The sequence below is a fragment of the Procambarus clarkii genome, chromosome 13, assembly GCF_040958095.1.
Source record: "Procambarus clarkii isolate CNS0578487 chromosome 13, FALCON_Pclarkii_2.0, whole genome shotgun sequence".
Lineage (NCBI taxonomy): Eukaryota > Metazoa > Arthropoda > Malacostraca > Decapoda > Cambaridae > Procambarus > Procambarus clarkii.
This window is the reverse complement of record NC_091162.1, coordinates 17,574,710-17,589,743: the sequence shown is the minus strand read 5'-3', so window position 1 is coordinate 17,589,743 and position 15,034 is coordinate 17,574,710. Positions and strand designations below refer to the sequence as shown.

The window sequence follows — 15,034 nt, the reverse complement described above, 5'->3', positions numbered from 1 at the left end:
TGGGCACCCAGCTTAGTACCCGAGGGAGTAAACCGCATTCTATTTACCTGAGAGAGGAAACTACCAAGAAAATCATGAGTTTACCATTTAAAGTATAAAAAGTTTATAAGAGAGTGGGGGAGGGGGGGGGGGGAAGTTTACCATGAATATAAGACTACTTACACCTACCCCTTGTGCAGTAATGAACACTAAATCAAGGTTCAGGTAATCCCAAGGTACATGCAATTTAATATAACAAGATAAATCCCAGCTAACCTAGGGGATTACCTACGGATTTAATGGCGAAATTATCCAGTATAAATGAGAGAGAGAGAGAGAGAGAGAGAGAGAGAGAGAGAGAGAGAGAGAGAGAGAGAGAGAGAGAGAGAGAGAGAGAGAGAGAGAGAGAGAGGTACAAAGGTCACAGAGGTCACAGAGGTCAACAAGACTCACAGATCTCTCCCCCAGCATGTGGACCCGACAGGGGAGGTAGGCAGTTTGGCCGGACAGGACGGTGAAGTTGGTGGGGGTGGTGGTGGTGAAGTAGGGACGAGGGGGAGCCAGCCACCACGCTCCCTCTCCACCTCCTCCTGGTGCTCGTCCTCGTCCTCCGCGGCGATGGAGGGCCACACAGGTGCCTGGAGGGACGGGAGAGAGTGCCGCCTGAGTACCGCCATTTAATGCCACATGTATATCTTTTTTACAACCTAGTCTATTTTACTATCCTAGTCAAAAAATATATATATATATATACATATATATATATATACATATATATATATATATATGTCGTACCTAGTAGCCAGAACGCACTTCTCGGCCTACTATGCAAGGCCCAATTTGCCTAATAAGCCAAGTTTTCATGAATTAATTGTTTTTCGACAACCTAACCTACCTAACCTAACCTAACCTAACTTTTTTGGCTACCTAACCTAACCTAACATATTAAGATAGGTTAGGTTAGGTTAGGTAGGGTTGGTTAGGTTCGGTCATATATCTACGTTAATTTTAATTCCAATAAAAAAAATTGACCTCATACGTTATGAAATGGGTAGCTTTATCATTTCATAAGAACAAAAATAGAGAAAATATAATAATTCATGAAAACTTGGCTTATTAGGCAAATCTGGCCTTGCATAGTAGGCTGAGAAGTGAGTTCTGGCTACTAGGTACGACATATATATATATATATATATATATATATATATATATATATATATATATATATATATATATATATATATATTAGTATAATTTAGTAGCAGTCTTTCCTGTAGACATATATTATTAAATATGACCAAAAAAGTAAGATTAATAATTCTAACACGAATTTTCTCAATCTTTCGTACATTTCTTTTCACTGTTGGTGGTAATTCAAAAATCAATTCTCCAAAATTCAGTATTATTTCTAGTCTGACGCGACACTTGAGCGCGTTTCGTAAAACTTATTACATTTTCAAAGACTTTAGTTACACATACACAACTGAATAGAACTTACACATCTCCGATTTGTTTATATCTACATTTGAGTGAGGTGGATGGGGTGAGGTGGTATTTAATAGGGTATTAATTTCATCAACACAAGACAGAACACGAAACAATGGGTATTGAATAGAAGTGATTGTAGAAAGCCTATTGGTCCATATTTCTTGATGCTTCTATATTGGAGCGGAGTCTTGAGGTGGGTAGAATATAGTTGTGCATTAATTGGCTGTTGATTGCTGGTGTTGACTTCTTGATGTGTAGTGCCTCGCAAACGTCAAGCCGCCTGCTATCGCTGTATCTATCGATGATTTCTGTGTTGTTTACTAGGATTTCTCTGGCGATGGTTTGGTTGTGGGAAGAGATTATATGTTCCTTAATGGAGCCCTGTTGCTTATGCATCGTTAAACGCCTAGAAAGAGATGTTGTTGTCTTGCCTATATACTGGGTTTTTTGGAGCTTACAGTCCCCAAGTAAGACTAGCAGCTACAGGAGACTGTGCTGGCTAGGGTTCGAGTCTCCTGGTGGGAAAGTGTTCTAAAGTTGTATATATATATATATATATATATATATATATATATATATATATATATATATATATATATATATATATATATATATATATATATATACACATATATATATATATATATATATATATATATATATATATATATATATATATATATATATATATATATATATATATATATATAGAGAGAGAGAGAGAGAGAGAGAGAGATCAGAAACAGGTAGAATTTTAGAGGCACTAGGAGGCTCGAACTGCCGACCCCTGCCGACGAGGCGGAAGAGCAAAATTATATACCCATAGAGCCACGTGGCGTGGCCAGAGGTCACAGGTGTGAAAGTGTGGAATGACCCCTGTAAAGTGGCACTTACACAGACATGTATTTTGTTACAGGTGATGAAGCAGATGTTGGCTGGGGGAGGGAGAGAGAGAGAGAGAGAGAGAGAGAGAGAGAGAGAGAGAGAGAGAGAGAGAGAGAGAGAGAGAGAGAGAGAGGGAGGGAGAGAGAGTGGTAAACCCGTTGATCTACAGAAAATACATTTTTGACACGAGGTTCGTGTCAGTCAAAATATTTGTTTTCAAAACAATATCAATATTTCAGTGTGATTTATTGATATCAAATATCACAAATACATATATATATGACCCCCAAACAAAGGTGATAAATAATCCAATATACATAGATTCAGAATTAAAAATATGAATGCAAACGAATGGATCTAAATGTATATGCATGTTAGTCTCTGTCTGTCCCTGTCTGTCTGTCTGTCTGTCTGTCTGTCTGTCTGTCTGTCTGTCTGTCTGTCTGTCTGTCTGTCTGTCTGTCTGTCTCTCTCTCTCTCTCTCTCTCTCTCTCTCTCTCTCTCTCTCTCTCTCTCTCTCTCTCTCTCTCTCTCTCTCTCTCTCTCTCAAGTGGGTCTAGGTTGACCTTAGCATCGGGGTCACTTCACAAAGTTGACCTTTGTCTTGAATATTAAATAATTTAATAAATAAAAATAACAAATTTCTGGATTTTGTATTAAATGTTATTATAATGTCGTTTTCTATATTTCATTATATATATTAACACACTTTATTGGTTTCTAAGACAATGAATATATGCATGTTGTTTTGTAGCTGTCAAAGAGTTGTAATCTTTATAATTTTATTGACGTCAAACAGCTGTCATCTTTAATCATTTTATTGATGTCAAGTAGCTGTCCTCTTAATAGTTTTATTGATGTCAAACAGCTGTCCTCTTTAATCACTTGATTGATGTCAAACAGCTGTCCTCTTTAATCATTTGATTGATGTCAAACAGCTGTCATCTTTATCATTTTATTGATGTCAAAAAATTGTCATTTTTAATCATTTTATTGATGTCAAATAACTGTCATCTTTATCATTTTCTTGATATCAAACAATTGTCATCTTTATTTTTTTAGTGATGTCAAACAGCTGTCATCTTTAATCATTTAATCGATGTCAAACAGCTGTTACAATTTAAATTGTATGATGTATATTGACGCAGCATCTTCAGTGATGCTGCATTTCAGTCAGCATCTACTCAGCTCATACGTCATACCTGATGCTTCGTTCTGTGTGAGACCGTGTGATCACCTGCCTCACAATCCAGTTACTTTAAAAGTGAAAAAAAAAACGTGGTTCATGGTTCGAACGTTTATGGTACGATGATGAGTGTGGAGAATTCATCATGAGTTGAGTTAATGGTCGAGATGAGTTATGGGGTGGGGGGGGAATTTCTTACTGGTAATCAGCGCTGTTTCCTGCCTGAACCCCCGTACAATATTTACTCCCTTAGTCTGTCTGTCACAGTGATGGCGTTCAGGCAAATGATTTTTTGATTCGTTTCGTCTTGGGTTCGTAACGCTGTCGCTGGCTTCCGTATATCTCTCTGGTTCGTGGTATATCTCTCTGGTTCGTGGTATATCTCTCTCGTTCGTGGTATATCTCTCTCGTTCGTGGTATATCTCTCTCTCGTTCGTGGTATATCTCTTGTTCGTGGTATATCTCTCTCGTTCGTGGTATATCTCTTGTTCGTGGTATATCTCTCGTTCGTGGTATATCTCTCTCTCGTTCGTGGTATATCTCTCTCTCGTTCGTGGTATATCTCTTGTTCGTGGTATATCTCTCTCGTTCGTGGTATATCTCTCTCGTTCGTGGTAAATCTCTCTCGCTCGTGGTATATCTCTCTCGTTCGTGGTATATCTCTCTCGTTCGTGGTATATCTCTCTCGTTCGTGGTATATCTCTCTCGTTCGTGGTATATCTTTCTCGTTCGTGGTATATCTCTCTTGATCGTGGTATATCTCTCTCGTTCGTGGTATATCTCTTGTTCGTGGTATATCTCTTGTTCGTGGTATATCTCTCGTTCGTGGTATATCTCTCTCGTTCGTGGTATATCTCTCTTGTTCGTGGTATATCTCTCTCGTTCGTGGTATATCTCTTGTTCGTGGTATATCTCTTGTTCGTGGTATATCTCTCGTTCGTGGTATATCTCTTGTTCGTGGTATATCTCTTGTTCGTGGTATATCTCTTGTTCGTGGTATATCTCTCGTTCGTGGTATATCTCTCTCGTTCGTGGTATATCTCTCTCGTTCGTGGTATATCTCTTGTTCGTGGTATATCTCTGTCGTTCGTGGTATATCTCTCTCGTTCGTAGTATATCTCTCTCGTTCGTGGTATATCTCTCTCGTTCGTGGTATATCTCTCGTTCGTGGTATATCTCTCGTTCGTGGTATATCTCTTTCGTTCGTGGTATATCTCTTTCGTTCGTGGTATATCTCTCTCGTTCGTGGTATATCTCTTGTTCGTGGTATATCTCTCTCGTTCGTGGTATATCTCTCTCGTTCGTGGTATATATCTTGTTCGTGGTATATCTCTCGTTCGTGGTATATCTCTCTCGTTCGTGGTATATCTCTTGTTCGTGGTATATCTCTCTCGTTCGTGGTATATCTCTCTCGCTCGTGGTATATCTCTTGTTCGTGGTATATCTCTCGTTCGTGGTATATCTCTCTCTCGTTCGTGGTATATCTCTCTCTCGTTCGTGGTATATCTCTCTCTCGTTTGTGGTATATCTCTCTCTCGTTCGTGGTATATATCTCTCTCGTTCGTGGTATATCTCTCGTTCGTGGTATATCTCTTGTTCGTGGTATATCTCTCTCGTTCGTGGTATATCTCTCGTTCGTGGTATATCTCTTGTTCGTGGTATATCTCTTGTTCGTGGTATATCTCTCTCGTTCGTGGTATATCTCTCTCTCGTTCGTGGTATATCTCTCGTTCGTGGTATATCTCTTGTTCGTGGTATATCTCTCTCGTTCGTGGTATATCTGTCTTGTTCGTGGTATATCTCTCTCTCGTTCGTGGTATATCTCTTGTTCGTGGTATATCTCTCTCTCGTTCGTGGTATATCTCTTGTTCGTGGTATATCTCTCTTGTTCGTGGTATATCTCTCTCGTTCGTGGTATATCTCTCTCGGTCGTGGTATATCTCTCTTGTTCGTGGTATATCTCTCTCGTTCGTGGTATATCTCTCTCGTTCGTGGTATATCTCTCGTTCATAGTATATCTCGTTCACAGTGACGATCAGGTCAGATCTAGCTGTTTCGTCATTACCTCTGAATCTTGTTCGTCTCCCCCTTGACATGTTGCCTTAAAAATATTCCTCCTTGCTATGTTTATGTTCAATAGTTTGACTCTCCATGTCTCTGTGCCCTCAGACTGGTTCCTTGCCCACCCAATCTCTCTTTCCAGGCTTGAAGTCTCCAATGATTAACAGTCTGGATACATTCTTTCAAGCGACAGGAGCTGACCTTTCTGTTGTATAAATAATTGCAACCCGCTCTCGCAGAAGACAGTGTATATATGACTTATTGCTTGTAGTCACTATTTGGCTTATTAATAAGTACATATGTGGTATATGCAAAGTAATATTTTGTTTTCAAGGTACTAACTCCAGCTAAACAGCAGTTTTAATATTACGAATTGACATCTTGTTTCTGCCATGTTCTTGGGTGGGTTATTCTTGTCATTTATCCTCCTCCTTGCTTCCTATTCTTACTTTGCGCTTCCTCCTCTTCCCTTGCTTTTTTTTCTCTCTCTCCTTACTTCATTCTCTTCCTTATTATTATAAGTTAGTTCTTGCAAAACACGGCTCTCAGGGCTCTAAATAACACTGGAAACTCAGCATTCGGAGATCTGACTCTCTCTGGACACTCAGCCTCTGTAACGAGGATCTGAACTTCAACAGGATTTAAATATTAAGTCAGTAAGTCAGCACTTTATGACAAGTCAGTAAGTCAGCACTTCATGACAAGTCAGTAAGTCAGCACTTCATGACAAGTCAGTAAGTCAGTACTTCATGACAAGTCAGTAAGTCAGTACTTCATGACAAGTCAGTAAGTCAACACTTCATGACAAGTCAGTAAGTCAGCACTTCACGAGAGAACTTCCTGATAATAAAATGTAGATATTTCGTACCTGAAGACCAAAAATAATATATATATATATATATATTGGTGAAGTAAAAAAATATGAAATACTTCTGTCAGGAAACTAAATGTCAATGTTCAGAGCCATATTTAATGTAATAAAATTAATCTGGTAGAATAAATGTATTAACTTTGAAGAAATACTAGAATATATGTGTGTCCAGTCTGATGAAAGATATACCAGAATATATGTGTGTCCAGTCTGATGAAAGATATACCAGAATATATGGTGTTCAGTCTGATGAAAGATATACCAGAATAAATGGTGTCCAGTCAGATGAAAGATATACCAGAATAAATGGTGTCCAGTCTGATGAAAGATATACCAGAATATATGGTATATCCTTGAACATATTATTCGTTTAACGGGTATAAATGTGTCATAGAGACTGTTGAACCTATTGAGCGTGGGTGAAGGTAATTAATAATTTTTTTCGAGTTATTAATCAGTTTTTTGAGTCATTAATCAGTTTTTGAGCTGATAACGTGTAAATTACTGTCGATGTTGTGTAGATGGAATGTTGAAGATAACAGATAAAGTTCAAAGGGTTCAAAGGAAGAAAAGGGGAGTTGGCGAAGGCAAATGAAAATTAGTAGTAAGGTAGTAAGTGGACGTTCGTTTGTAGTAAAGGGGAAATACAAGGGCAGGAAAAGGGGAAGTTATAAGTAGTAAAGGGAAGTTAGGATGTAGGTAAAGGGGTTAGGTAGAGAGAGAGGGAGAGAGAGAGAGAGAGAGAGAGAGAGAGAGAGAGAGAGAGAGAGAGAGAGAGAGAGAGAGAGAGAGAGAGAGAGAGAGAGAGAGAGAGAGAGAGAGATACAAAGAACTAGGAATGAAAGAGAGCCAGAAATGTACATATCCAAGTCAGGAGTGAAGCTGAGACGCAATTGGGAAAAACCATGCATGTAGTCAGGATGAAGAGACAAAGTGGAATTCTCACAGAAAACGACAAGGAGATGTGTGTGAAGGACTCGACAGAAGATTTCACCTTTACAAAAGAGCCATCGCGGAGACCAGAGGTGAGTGATGGAAGGCCAAAGGTAACACTGGATGACGTAGTATAATCACTGTACAGAATGCTAAGAAGCACCTGAAGGAGTTAGATGAAACAAAATCAACAGGACCAGACTCAATATATCACCATGGATGCTGAAGGAGGCTGCAGAGACAATTGGTCACCCTCTGACTACAATTTTAAGTAAAAGATTTGAGAATTTTTAAAAGCAGGTAAGATAACACCCCACCAGTACACAGAGCCCAGCAGGTAAGATAACACCCCACCAATACACAGAGCCCAGCAGGTAAGATAACACCCCACCAGTACACAGAGCCCAGCAGGTAAGATAACACCCCACCAGTACACAGAGCCCAGCAGGTAAGATAACACCCCACCAGTACACAGAGCCCAGCAGGTAAGATAACACCCCACCAGTACACAGAGCCCAGCAGGTAATATAACACCCCACCAGTACACAGAGCCCAGCAGGTAAGATAACACCCCACCAGTACACAGAGCCCAGCAGGTAATATAACACCCCACCAGTACACAGAGCCCAGCAGGTAAGATAACACTTAACATCCCAGAATTCTGGGGAAAAAAGGAAAACGTAGTGCCAGTACTCAACAAGAGGAGGGGGGACTGACTTAGAGAGCAGCGTCTCTAACGAATGTTCCGTCAACAGTGTTGTTGTTGTTGTTTAAGATACGCTACCTGGAACAAAATGTTCCAAGTAGCACGGGCTATGGTGAGCCCGTAATAATCCGTGAACAGTGATAAAGTCATCAGGTTGAGAATATTGTAACACCTGGAGAGGATAAACTACCAAATGGGCAGCATGAATTAAGAATTGGAAAAATCGTTCCCCCTGACAAACTTCACCGAGTTCTGTAACAATCTTGAGATGAGATCTTGAGATGATTTCGGGGCTTTAGTGTCCCCGCGGCCCGGTCCTCGACCAGACCTCCACCCCCAGGAAGCAGCCCGTGACAGCTGACTAACTCCCAGGTTACTAACATAATACAGGAAAAAGAAGGTAGATGGTATTTTCCTACAGTTAAATATATAAATTACTACTGTTTCTCGTGAAAGGCTGGAGAAGCAGACTGAGATAACTAGGAAGACACTCAACTGGGTACGGGACTACCTGAAGGTCTGAGACTCACAGTTACAGACGAGCATCTTCGGTTTCAACCCTTTTTACCCTGTCGTAGCTCAGTCGATTAAGGCAGTGTCTGGGATGCTCCCGGACGCAGGTTCGAAGCCTCGTCACGGCCCTTGTGGATTTGTTCATTTGTTTACAGACGAGGCTTCGAGTAGGAGGAAAGGTAACGAGTGGAGTGCCTCAAGGGTCGTTCCTAGACCCCTCTTCTTGTTCTTAATGAATGACCTGCCCGAGGAAGGGAGGTCGTGCATGCTTGCAGACGACTCTAAGGTTATGATGAGTGTAAACATCGAGGATGACTCCAGAATGTTACACGATGAGCTTGAACTTCAGAAGTGGAAAATCCCTGGAAACACAAACCGTAACTGTCTCTATTTTCCGCTTGTTACAACTTGTAATAAAGTTGTTACATCTTGGCTTAACGTGTTTATGACGTATTAGAACGTTGTTACAACTTGCTATATTGGTTGTTATAACTGGTTAGGAAGTGTTAAAACTTGTTCAAATGTTGTACCAACGTCGTAGTTTCAGTGTGTGTTTGGCGGGAAATAAGTGATTGTTAGAATTCATTCCCATCAACTGTAAGGTAATGAAGATGGGGGAAGGAAGGAAGAAGAACAGAAGGCGTCTACCCCACAAGAGAGAGACGTTCTTGGGAGTGGATACAATTCCAACATCATTCCCAGAGACACACATAAACTGGATAACATCGGCAACATATGAGACGCTGGCTCTTGCAGGGTAATATAAACACCTTTTATTAGACCAAGTCTAGATTATGCGGCACCGGCTTGGAACCCGCACCTTGTGAAGTATAAAATCAAGATTGAAAAAGTATAGAGGTTCACAAAAAGGTTAGTACCAGACCTAATAGTATTAAACTATGGGGACACCTTTAAGGAACTAGAATTGAGAACCTTGGAGTAAGTAGAAACAGAGAGATATGATCGAAACATAAAAGATACTCAGAGGAATTGACACGGTGGACCTAGCTCTTTAAGAGGAAGAAAGGACATAAGTGGAAGCTGGAAACGCAAAATGAGTCGAAGAATTTCAAGGAAATACTCGAACCCTAGGGGACTCGTAGCCTGGTGGATAGCGCGCAGGACTCGTAATTCTGTGGCGCGGGTTCGATTCCCTCACGAGGCAGAAACAAATGGGCAAAGTTTCTTTCACCCTGAATGCCCCTGTTACCTAGCAGTAAATAGGTACCTGGGAGTTAGTCATCTGTCACGGGCTGCTTCCTGGGGGTGGAGGCCTGGTCGAGGACCGGGCCGCGGGGACACTAAAGCCCCGAAATCATCTCAAGATAACCTCAAGATAACCCTGTACGGGAGGTCAACAAGAACAATGACCTTAAGAGGTTGTAGAAGCCACCTCCATCCACAACTTAACAGCCAGATTCGACAAAGAATTCGGACGTCAGGATACTTAAATGATAACGCAGCAGGTACAGCAACAAGGGTAGGAGGCGGGGGGCCAAGAGCTAAACCTCACTCCTCCGCTGATAGACTATCACAAGTCTTTCAGTATTGTCAATAAAATCATTTTACTCCATCTATTGTTACGCTGTTTCATGACATTTTATTAATAACATAAAAAAAACACTTTCTACGCATTATTTTTTTTTAAATTCGAGCCCATAGTCTAAAAAAAATTAAAAAAATAATTTACAAACTATGCGAACATTTGAATGGGGATATTATTTTTCCGTATTATTTTTTCAATATTAAAATTATTATTTGCTGACATTTGGTGCCACAAAATTTAGTTTTATTTCTAAAAATATATTTTGCGCTATCTATCTATCTATGCATCTATCTATCTATCTATCTATCTATCTATCTATCTATCTATCTATCTATCTATCTATCTATCTATGCATCTGTCTATCTATCTATCTATCTATCTATCTATCTATCTATCTATCTATCTATCTATCTATCTATCTATCTATCTACAGCCCATGCTTATTTTTTGGGTAATACTTAAAGTAACGACGATGAACATAGTATATATATATACCGACGTACAATAAAATTAGAAAGTAGAAATCGGCACTATTGAGTTGGACAAATCCTAAAACAATTTTCTACTTATGTTGCAAAGATAAACTAAACTACTCTAGCCTTTCTAGGCCTAACACACAATATCTGAAGCCTAATATAGTACATATGTGTGCTATACTAGGCCTAGGAATATTTAAGTATGTTTATTAGCTTAATCCTTTTCCGACTATAAAGATTCTATAAAGTACAAAGCTCTACTATCTAATTGCTTAGAACGGTAATCTTTGTACAATGGTGCACATAATTACAGAAATTACTGTCTAAACTGATGAATGGGTTTATATATATATATATATATATATATATATATATATATATATATATATATATATATATATATATATATATATGTCGTACCTAGTAGCCAGAACGCACTTTTCAGCCTACTATGCAAGGCCCGATTTGCCTAATAAGCCAAGTTTTCCTGAATTAATATATTTTCTCTAATTTTTTTCTTATGAAATGATAAAGCTATCCATTTCATTATGTATGAGGTCAATTTTTTATTATTGGAGTTAAAATTAACGTAGATATATGACCGAACCTAACCAACCCTACCTAACCTAACCTAACCTATCTTTATAGGTTAGGTTAGGTTAGGTAGGTTAGGTTGTCGAAAAACAATTAATTCATGAAAACTTGGCTTATTAGGCAAATCGGGCCTTGCATAGTAGGCTCAGAAGTGTGTTCTGGCTATTAGGTACGACATATATATATATATATATATATATATATATATATATATATATATATATATATATATATATATATATATATATATATATTTATATTTATATAATATCTATATATATATATTGAGATATAATATATATTTATATTATAATTGCAATATACAAGATTCTAAAGAGAATAAAAAAAATGAACCAAGAAGAAATATTGAAACAAACTGAAAAAATAAAGAAACAAACGGAATTACTAGAAAAAGTGAGACGCAAACAACCTTGAACGACGGTAGTTGTGTTGTTTGTGAAGAGGAGACAAGAAAACAGCTTTAATTTAAGACCAATGTCATTTCACCTTCCTTGTAAACATCTTCTCCAAGTTACATGCTCGAAAACACTCATTAAATTAACTTACAGCTAGAAAGCCGGGGCTTAGGAGCGAGAGCTCGACCCGTCAGACATGTCTACCTGAGCGCACGACCATATGTCCTTTACTCTTAACTAATACGTCTTATTTTGTACGATCTGGTCCGTAAATAAAAAACAAAATGGGGCTATTGAAAACTAGCGGCTCAGATATATCCAAAGTTTTGAGTGCTTGGGTTAGTTAGGTTAGGTGGGAGGCTTGGGTGCGTGCGTTTCAGTATTCCTTATACTGAGTGGTCTGAAACGTGAATGGTCCGGGTAAGATTCATTTTACTAGGAAAGCTCCGCTTACCCCGGACCCAACGGTCCGCTTCATGCAACCAAACAGCTTCACCTGAACGAACGCGCGTGCGTGTATGTGTGTGTGTGAGAGACAGAGAGAGAGAGAGGGGGGGTGGGGGAGGGGGGAGGTGGTCCCACCACACACTACCTGTAAACGAGGGGGGGTGGGGTGGGGGTGGCGAGGGATACAGATATGCAGATAACAGCTCTAAATATTCAGGGGATGGACATGTATATTCCTGAGTCCCTGTGACGCCTGAGACCAATACACTGGCCACTGTGACGTCACCAATTTTATGTACATATATATATATACATATATATATATATATATATATATATATATATATATATATATATATATATATATATATATATATATATATGCAAACAAGCCTGAATGGTCCCCAGGACTATATACAACTGAAAACTCACACCCAAGAAGTGACTCGAACCCATACTCCCACAACTGGTATGTACAGGGACCCCTTAATCCGCTTGACCATCACGACCGGACATAAGGAAGTGATAGCCGAGGCTATTTGAACCACTTCCCCGCCGGCACTCGGATGGTAATCTTGGGCATAGCATTTTATCAAATCACCCCATTCTTTGGGGCACACGTGAGAAACACAAATGCAAACAAGCCTGAATGGTCCCCAGGACTATATACAACTGAAAACTCACACCCCAGAAGTGACTCGAACCCATACTCCCACAACTGGTATGTACAGGGACGCCTTAATCCGCTTGACCATCACGACCGGACATAAGGAAGTGATAGCCGAGGCTATTTGAACCACTTCCCCGCCGGCACTCGGATGGTAATCTTGGGCATAGCATTTTATCAAATCACCCCATTCTTTGGGGCACACGTGAGAAACACAAATGCAAACAAGCCTGAATGGTCCCCAGGACTATATACAACTGAAAACTCACACCCCAGAAGTGACTCGAACCCATACTCCCACAACTGGTATGTACAGGGACGCCTTAATCCGCTTGACCATCACGACCGGACATAAGGAAGTGATAGCCGAGGCTATTTGAACCACTTCCCCGCCGGCACTCGGATGGTAATCTTGGGCATAGCATTTTATCAAATCACCCCATTCTTTGGGGCACACGTGAGAAACACAAATGCAAACAAGCCTGAATGGTCCCCAGGACTATATACAACTGAAAACTCACACCCCAGAAGTGACTCGAACCCATACTCCCACAACTGGTATGTACAGGGACGCCTTAATCCGCTTGACCATCACGACCGGACATAAGGAAGTGATAGCCGAGGCTATTTGAACCACTTCCCCGCCGGCACTCGGATGGTAATCTTGGGCATAGCATTTTATCAAAACACCCCATTCTTTGGGGCACACGTGAGAAACACAAATGCAAACAAGCCTGAATGGTCCCCAGGACTATATACAACTGAAAACTCACACCCCAGAAGTGACTCGAACCCATACTCCCACAACTGGTATGTACAGGGACGCCTTAATCCGCTTGACCATCACGACCGGACATAAGGAAGTGATAGCCGAGGCTATTTGAACCACTTCCCCGCCGGCACTCGGATGGTAATCTTGGGCATAGCATTTTATCAAATCACCCCATTCTTTGGGGCACACGTGAGAAACACAAATGCAAACAAGCCTGAATGGTCCCCAGGACTATATACAACTGAAAACTCACACCCCAGAAGTGACTCGAACCCATACTCCCACAACTGGTATGTACAGGGACGCCTTAATCCGCTTGACCATCACGACCGGACATAAGGAAGTGATAGCCGAGGCTATTTGAACCACTTCCCCGCCGGCACTCGGATGGTAATCTTGGGCATAGCATTTTATCAAATCACCCCATTCTTTGGGGCACACGTGAGAAACACAAATGCAAACAAGCCTGAATGGTCCCCAGGACTATATACAACTGAAAACTCACACCCCAGAAGTGACTCGAACCCATACTCCCACAACTGGTATGTACAGGGACGCCTTAATCCGCTTGACCATCACGACCGGACATAAGGTTTTCAGTTGTATATAGTCCTGGGGACCATTCAGGCTTGTTTGCATTTGTGTTTCTCACGTGTGCCCCAAAGAATGGGGTGATTTGATAAAATGCTATGCCCAAGATTACCATCCGAGTGCCGGCGGGGAAGTGGTTCAAATAGCCTCGGCTATCACTTCCTTATGTCCGGTCGTGATGGTCAAGCGGATTAAGGCGTCCCTGTACATACCAGTTGTGGGAGTATGGGTTCGAGTCACTTCTGGGGTGTGAGTTTTCAGTTGTATATAGTCCTGGGGACCATTCAGGCTTGTTAGCATTTGTGTTTCTCACGTGTGCCCCAAAGAATGGGGTGATTTGATAAAATGCTATGCCCAAGATTACCATCCGAGTGCCGGCGGGGAAGTGGTTCAAATAGCCTCGGCTATCACTTCCTTATGTCCGGTCGTGATGGTCAAGCGGATTAAGGCGTCCCTGTACATACCAGTTGTGGGAGTATGGGTTCGAGTCACTTCTGGGGTGTGAGTTTTCAGTTATATATATATATATATATATATATATATATATATATATATATATATATATATATATATATATATATATATATATATATATATATATATATATGTCGTACCTAGTAGCCAGAACGCACTTCTCGGCCTACTATGCAAGGCCCGATTTGCCTAATAAGCCAAGTTTTCATGAATTAATTGTTTTTCGACTACCTAACCTACCTAATCTAACCTAACCTAACTTTTTCGGCTACCTAACCTATAAAGATAGGTTAGGTTAGGTTAGGTAGAGTTGGTTAGGTTCGGTCATATAGCTACGTTAATTTTAACTCCAATAAAAAAAAATTGACCTCATATATAATGAAATGGGTAGCTTTATCATTTCATAAGAAAAAATGAGAAAATATATTT

At 40.2% G+C, this 15,034-nt stretch overlaps 1 protein-coding gene across 1 annotated transcript in view; it reads right to left on the bottom strand.

Annotated features, from left to right (window-relative positions):
* LOC123750423 (uncharacterized) overlaps positions 1-15,034 on the bottom strand; it is a 97,982-nt gene that overhangs the window by 76,194 nt on the left and 6,754 nt on the right. Inside the window, exon 2 of the mRNA XM_069324150.1 lies at positions 433-617. Coding sequence (XP_069180251.1) covers positions 433-617 — 185 coding nt within the window. The remainder of the gene's footprint in view (positions 1-432; positions 618-15,034) is intronic.